This window comes from Equus caballus, chromosome 12 (genome assembly GCF_041296265.1).
Source record: "Equus caballus isolate H_3958 breed thoroughbred chromosome 12, TB-T2T, whole genome shotgun sequence".
In the NCBI taxonomy this organism is placed as follows: Eukaryota; Metazoa; Chordata; class Mammalia; order Perissodactyla; family Equidae; genus Equus; species Equus caballus.
Genome location: NC_091695.1, coordinates 29,357,284 through 29,365,472, shown reverse-complemented (window position 1 = coordinate 29,365,472; position 8,189 = coordinate 29,357,284). Strand labels below are relative to the sequence as shown.

The 8,189-nt window shown below is 37.6% G+C and overlaps 1 protein-coding gene across 1 annotated transcript; it reads right to left on the bottom strand.

Moving 5' to 3' along the window:
* Positions 1 to 1,213: 1,213 nt before the first annotated feature.
* On the bottom strand, positions 1,214 to 2,158 carry LOC138916828 (olfactory receptor 5AN6-like). The gene has a single exon (XM_070230439.1). It carries the CDS (start codon positions 2,156 to 2,158, stop codon positions 1,214 to 1,216), a length of 945 nt encoding a protein of 314 aa, XP_070086540.1.
* Positions 2,159 to 8,189: the final 6,031 nt, after the last annotated feature.

Here is an 8,189-nt window from a genome sequence, read left to right as displayed (position 1 = left end):
TCAAGATGGATTGTTGCTACACTGAGAAGAATGTGGCAGACCACAATATGCCCAAAGGTTCTATCTGTAAAAGGGGAATAATTCCTCATCAACCAACTGCACGTGTTAATAGAAAAGAATCACTTCTATGCAATGTAACCGTATGAAGTTGAAAGTATTGTATAAATACTAATATAATACGTATGAAGATTAGTACTTAAACTCTTTCCTGAAAAAAATATTTCTTCTTAAATTTTCTTTAAGTTCTCTTGGTTGGACTCTGAGTTTCCATGGTCCCCTCAAGTCTGGTGTCTCTGCTGCTCCCTGGTCAAACTTAAGGCCTGGGAATCTCTGAGAGGCTCAGGGCACTGGGACTTAGACCCTGTCGCCCACACTCACGATGAAAGCCTTCATTTCTGAGGTCTTATATGGTCTCTGGGAAGCTACCTTGGAGTATGCTCCAGGCCACCTATGCCCAGAAGTTGATGACTTTGACTTCTTTCTAGTCTCTGAGAATCTCCCCAACTCTTGACCTGAAAAGTGCCCCTTCTATCTACCATTCCTTTCTCCAATTTTTTTTTCATAATTCACTTCACAAGGACACTCAAGGAGTAGGATAGAGGGAATAAGATTATTTGAGAATAAAGCTAGATTATCTTTCTCCTTCTTCTCTCCTCTCATCTCCTCTCTCTCTTTCTCTCTCTGACTTTTTCTCTCTTTCCATTTCTCTTTTTTCTGTGTCCCTCCCTCTCACACCCTCTGCCTTTGGGATGAAATTATAAAAGTATTCATTTAAAAATTACTCTTAATTTTCACATCTATAATTTTATACATGATTTTGTTTTATTGTAATCAAAACATAAATAAATACCTAGTTAAAAATAAATAAAAGACATTTTAAGAATTGTAGAGGAAAGACCTATTTGAGTGGCTTCCTAGGTCTTCTCATTTATCTACATATAATATCAATCGGAACTTCTAATCTCGAAACACTGTTTTACCTGCCTAGGTCTAATCATGGAAAAAGACCTTTTAAACTGAATTCAATGTTGCTGACACTGCATTAGGCAGATCACTTGGTGGTGGCAGCTAAACATAATGGCATTAAGACATGAGAAGCCAAGTTTTCACTTCTTCTCTCTACCTAGCTTTCTTGTAACCTATAACAGGTCACTTGCATATTTTTACCCTTGTCTTCCTTATGGAGGAAATAATATTTGCTCAAATATTATTCTTACTGAGATAAATATGTTGCCTTCTTTACTACCCTCATCAAGGCCTCTTTGATCTCCTTGTTCCTCAGACTATAGATAAAAGGGTTTAACATTGGGATGAGGATAACATAGAACACTGACAGAACCTTGTTCTGCTTTTTGGAGTGGCTAGAGCTAGGATGCAGGTACACAGAGAAGCCCATGCCATAGAAGATTGTCACAACAGCCAGGTGGGAGGCACAGGTATTGAAGGCCTTGGCACTACCTTTTATGGAGGATATTTTCAGGATGGAAGTTGCAATAAAACCATAGGATAAGAGGATGACAAGGAAGGAAGTGAATCCAACAAAAATAGATTCCAGAAAAAGAATCATTTGGCTCATAAAGGGATTGGAGCAAGACAAGGAAATAATCTGGGTTATGTCACAGAAGAAATTTGGAATGATATTGTGCCCACAAAAGTAGAGATGAAAGCAAGAAACTGTTTGAATTAAGCTACCAAGGAAACCACTCCCATAGGCTCCAGCAACCATCTTCCGACAGAGGTCAGGATCCATGATGGCTGAGTACTGCAGAGGCCTACCAATAGCAATATATCTGTCATAGGCCATTACGGCCAACAGGCAGCACTCAGCCTGAGCCATCCAGGACCCAACAAAATACTGGGTGGCACAAGCAATGAACGAAATTGTTTTTTCATCTTTTAAGAAGTCTGAAAGCATCCTTGGGCTGATGGAAGAAGAATAGCAGATGTCTATAAATGACAGGAAACTGAGAAAAAAGTACATAGGTGTGTGCAGGTGGGAGTCCATCCTGATAAGGAGGATGAGACCAAGGTTCCAGATTATGGTCAGAAGGTAGATCCCTAGGAAGATTGGAAAGAGGATAAGTTGCAGCTCTTTTTCATCTGACAGTCCCAGGAGAACAAACATGGCCACAGAAGTATGATTTCTATCCTCTTTCATGGACCTGCTCAGTACTATCTGCTGAGAAAAAGATGAGAGAAGGAAATGTTTTCATCCTCAAAAAACAAAAGAAGACACTATTTTTTTCCAGTGATGCTACTGACTGTGTATACATCTTCAATCATGAATGTCAAGTTAATCTGTGTTTCATGTATAATCATGAAACTTAACTAAAAACTTCTCTTAGTTAAATATTGTCATTCTCTTTGGGGACAAAAGACAGTAAACAGGCACCATTAGTACATTATCTACTAAAATGTCTTGATTTCATGTTTTTCTGTTCCAGATTTTAAAAATATAGGAGGGGTCAGCCCGGTGGTGCAGCGGTTAAGTTCGCACATTCAGCTTCAGCGGCCCAGGGTTCGCCAGTTCAGATCCCAGGTGTGGACACGGCAGCGTTTGGCAAAAGCCATGCTGTGGCAGGCGTCCCACGTATAAAGTGGAGGAAGATAGGCATGGATGTTAGCTCAGGGCCAGTCTTCCTCAGCAAAAAAAGGAGGATTGGCAGTAGTTAGCTCAGGGCTAATCTTCCTCAAAAAAAATAGGAGACTTAGACATATAGTAAACCAGAAAAACACTGTCATCTCTCTATATGGTGAAACAGAACGATTCTGCCAAGGCATGGCTCTGACATTTATTCGGTGATTGAAGAAGCCACTGAATCCTGTGAGCCTCATACGTCAAATAAGGATGATGAAATACATGCTCTTTAAAATCTCCTTGAGAACTAATGTTCAATTAATCTGTAATCAGGGAGTGTGGACATTTCTATAGCTGTCTTTCTGCACTCATACAGCCTTGAAAGATATAAGAATAATGCAATGGGATGGTGGGACGAGTCACACACCAAGAAGCAGCTTGGAAATGGATGTGACTTACTCTCATTAACGATGCTAAGAAAGATACTGAGAAATTAGGTAAGAAAGATTGAAAGAGCCATTATGCTCCTTTCCTCAGAGGCGTATTTTTTCTTTCCTCAGTATAGAAATACTTATGAGTTAAATTATCTAGGACAGTGATTTCTGATCTTCTTTGAGTCAGTGATACTTTTGAAACTCTTTTGGAAATTCTGGACCATCTACCAAGCAAACTGCAGCTACTTACCGCCTTTGCACATGGTTTTGTTAGATTCTCAGTCACCCTCCATTCTATTCATGGTTCCTAGGTTAAAGACTTCTCCTACAAAATAAACTGACTTTAACTCATGTAAAGGTTAGGATGCTTAGGCAGTGGATATGGGGATTAGGAAACTGAGGCAGGATTTCTGGAAGTTCTTCCTCCTTTTCTCTTTGGAGCCAGTCCAGGGAAAGTAAGCACTAAGTCCTCAGGCCAAATGGTAAATAACCAAAATAATGTTTTTGCCTTAGGTACTGAATGCCCTCTTCAAGATGCTGTAGTTGTCATCTCTCCAGATGGTCATAGAACAACTACCAACACAAACCCATTTTTATTTAGATGAACTCAAACTAGAAAGAAAATAATAGAAAGCTGTGAAAGGTAGAAAATAGATGCCAAATACAGCCTAAGAGTTGTATATGGTTAAAAGTAGAAGTCTTGGAGATTTCCCTGGAAGTAGGCTGTGACATTAATGGAATAAACTGCGTTTGTGAACAACAAATATTTGTCAGTATTAGCTACCCAGAGTGTCTTTCTTTTCCCCAACTATTTCTCAGCCTCCTAATTCCAAAAATGAATGAAAAGAGAAAATACCCATAGAAGCATAAGACTATAGCCTGAGAAGTAAGGTGGACAGTTTCATTCCCCAAAATCAGACTAATCATTGCTTCATAGTCCCTTGAACATGTTTTGAAAACAGTTGATTTATGCACTGTTTTGAAAATAATTCTGAAGGAATGAAGTTATTAATTAGAGAAGAAATTTAAGATTAGTAGTCAATACGGAAGGAGAAATGGTAACAGACAGATATGTGTAATTCATCCCAGACTTAGATGTGGTTATGTCCACAGTAAGACTGAATGGGGAGAGAATTTTGCGAGAACAGAGGAGACAATCACATTCTTCATTATCGTTACCATCATCATCATGACCAATAATCATGACAACAAAAAGATTTATTGAGCAACTGCAATATATACTGTTCTTCTTGCAATCACGGAGACATTCACAGCTTCCTCTAATGTTCATTCAATCAATATGGTAGCCTAAGTCTGGTGTGCTCCTACTAAACAAAGCTAATACTCTTAACATTGTCTCTATATTTCTATTAATATTTCTATTATATGCCTCTGGAACCCCAGTTAGCTGTATCTTGAATCTTCTTGCTCTACTTTCCACATCACTGAAACATCCATTGTTTGGATTCCTCTACTGTGCTCTGTTTAATTTTTAAAGATCTCTATTCCAGTAAATTAGTTCTCTCGTAAATTGTGCTTGTGGGCTGTTTAACTCCTCCATTGAATTTCAAATTTCAATCATAACATTTTGTTTTCTCTCTAAAGGTTTCACATTGTTCTTTATCCACTTGGTCAGCTTGGAAAGTCTCATATTGTTTTATCTTACTTTCAATAATATCCTTTATTTAAACTTTTAAAACGTACTTATTGAAATAATTATTAGCTAATAATATAAATACATAGTTTTCCAAATTGCACTCCATAGTTTGATATTGTTTCTTACTCTTGCTCAAGTGCCTTGTTTAATTGCGTGATGAGTAATTTTTTTATCTTAAACAATGTTCCCTTAAAATTTATCTGTGGGAAACATTAATGCTTCAGTTTAAAATGTGTTCCCTCAGAAATGATTTACATTACTTCTGTCAGATACCTTAGGGACAACACCAAGCCAGAATTCCTTTAAATAAAAATTTTGACTTGATGTTTTTTGATGTTATAATATTCACATCAAATAGACTGCATATCTACATAAGTAGATAGATAAGATTAAAAATTATCAGGGAAAGGAGCGATATCAGCATCTTAGCACTGAAAAGACATTCCTCCTTTTTCTCCTGCTTTAGTAACAATGAATTAGAAGTCATCCACAAACAAAAGTACCTTTGTGGGAGTTGTAGTATCCAGCACCAAATGCCAAGAGACCAGGAGGAATCTGCCCACCTGTGAACCAGTAACAGGCAAACAGACTTCAGTATGGGCTACAAAGCCAGCAGGATCAGTGTGAGCCTGCCCCAACCCATCTTGGTCAGGGTTGAGCAAAGGCTAGAGATGATTTGAGCAGCCACCCATGAATGAGAGAGACTTTGCAGAAGGTCGCACTTCCTGAGAGAGGATTCCAGCACACAGTTGGAGCTGAAGAAAAATACGAATTTGTTTACAGTGAAGACAATGAAAGGAGATTTCTCAGCACCACCTTTCCCAAGGCAACACTGCAGAAGTTAAACAATTCGTCGTGGCAAACTCTCCTGCAGGGGAAAAAGAACAGTCACTGAGTGCCCAGGATACCACAGTTGTGCTAGATGCATTCAGAAACCTCTTTATCCCTAGAAGTACCTAGACTACTGAACAAGTAATCCATGACTGGAGAGAGAGAGGAGATCAGGAAAGGGATCAAAAAAACATATATCAAAGGTATTAATGAAGTATAGTTCCCTATTTCAGCAGGAAGTCCACCAATGAGCCACTAAGAGTACCACAACAGAAGATCTCCTGACCAGATGCACGAGAAACCCCAGCCTCCCAGTCTTAAACCCACACCTCTCCTCACCCTGCCACTAGCTTCTTGTGCATATTCTTGAGAGCAGCAGTGAGAGCAGCTCTAGTAAACTGAGTTCTCTCAGAAAGAGAGATCAGGGTCTCTGGGCGAGGGAGAAACCACAAACAGGAGCTCTAGAGCCACATTCTTGAAAACTAAATAGAGGTTTCCAATAGCCAGACTGGTTAGGTGGTAAGAACGAGAGAAAATACAATAGCTTAAGAATTCTACAACAAGAGGGAACGAGAAGAGTGGAACATGTGTACCCATACAAAGGCAGAGGAAAACTCACCTATAAAATCACAAAAGATGGCATACCCCATCTGAGGCAATTAGTAAAGGTTTAAGGAGATGTCTGCTACTTCAAATACTAAAGCAGCAATACAAACCTACAAGAAACATGAATTATCAAGAAAATATGTCACCACCTAAAGAGAACAATAATTCTCAAAGTACAAAGCTGAAAGGCACAGAATTTTGCAACCTGGCTGATAAAGATTTTTAAGACAGCTGTTTAAAACAACCACAAGAAAACTCGGAAAAACAATTGAATGACATAAGGGAGGAAAAATGAACAAAATGAGATACTCACCAAAGAGATAAAAATTATAAAAAGGAACCAAACAGGAATTCAGGATCTGAGGCGTTCAATGAATGAAATGAAAAATGCAATAGAGAGCATCTGCAGTAGAGTAGAGCAGATGAAAAATGAAAATGTGAGCTACAGGACAGGGAGTTTGAAATAACACAGTCAGTGCTGAGCAAAGAAAAAAGAATGAGAAATAACAAAGAAAGCCTACGTAATCTATGGGATTCCATCAAAACCAAATTAGAATAATAGACGTTATAAATTAGAAAAGACAGAGAAGGTGGCAAAAATTTTATTTAAATAAATAATCCTGAGAACTTCCAAAACCTGGGAGAGATTTAAACATCTAAGTTCAGAAAGCTAACAGATAACTCCATTATCTCATGAAAAAAGAGCTTCTCCAAGACACATTATAATAATGCTATCAAAAATCAAAGATAAAGAGAGAATCCTTAAAAAAAAGAGAGAGAGATTATAACCTAAAAATGAATCTTCACTAAGCTATCAGCAGTTTTCAAGCACACATCCTACAGGCAAGGAGAGAGTAAAATGACACAGTCAGTACTGAAAGAAAAACTGAAAGCCAAGAATACTCTATCCCACAAAGTTACACTTCAGATACGAGTATGAATAAAGACTTTCCTAGAAACACAAAAGCTGAGGCTGTTCATCACCACTAGACCTGCCTTGGAAAAAATGCTGTAAGAAGTTTTTTCAGCTGAAACAAAAAGACATCAGTCAGTGACATTAAAACATCTGAAAGTATACAACACAGTAATAAAGGGAAATACACTATCAGGCTTAAAAAGATTCTTACTCTGTACTTGGGTGGTGTGTAAACCACTTAACTATACTTTAAAATGTTAAAAGTGAAGAGTGTTAAAATAATTGTAGCTACTATGATTTGTTAAACAATACATGTGAAAAGAAATAATGGCATACACAACATAAAAGGGGAGAATAGACAGGTACGGCTTTTGTAGACTAAGTTAAGTTACTATAAGCTAAAAATGGACTGCCCTCCCTGTGAGATGTTTATATAAGACTTATGATAAGCACAAAGCAAAAACTTGGAGTAGATTCCCAAAACACAAAGAAAGAGAAAATAGAGCATACGACCCAAGAAAATCACCAATGTACTATGGTACACAGAAACAGAGGGGAAAAGAAACAACTAAAATAAAAACCAACCAGAAAACTATGAATAAGATTGCATTAGTAAGTCCTCAATTATCAATAATCACTCCAAATGTAAATGGATTGAATTCACCAATCAACAGGCAGAGTACTGGATGGATTAAAAAGCAAGACCCAACTATATGCTGCCTACAAGAGACTCACTACAGCTTTAAGACACACATAGACTCACAGTGAAGGGATGGAAAAGACACTTTATGCAAGGAGAAAGCAAAATGAAGCAGAAATAGCTACATTCATATCAGACAAAAACACTTTAAGCCAAACACAGAAACAAGAGACAAAAAAGATCATTATATAACAATACAGAGGGCAAGTCATCAAGATGATAAATGTAAATATATATGCATTCAAAATCAGAGCAATAAAGTATATTAATCAAATATGAACAGACCTGAAAAGAGATTTAGACACCATACAATAATTATAGGGATTTTAATACCCATCTTTTAGCAATGGGTAGTTCATCCAGACAGAAAATCAACAAAGGAAATGTTGGACTTAAAACACACATTAGATGAAATGGACCTAAGACATTTATAGAACATTCCATCCAATAGCAGCAGAATACATGCA

Excerpts from the sequence above, each read along its gene's own strand:
- LOC138916828 (XM_070230439.1), bottom strand. The coding sequence starts at position 2,158 with ATGAAAGAGGATAGAAATCATACTTCTGTGGCCATGTTTGTTCTCCTG.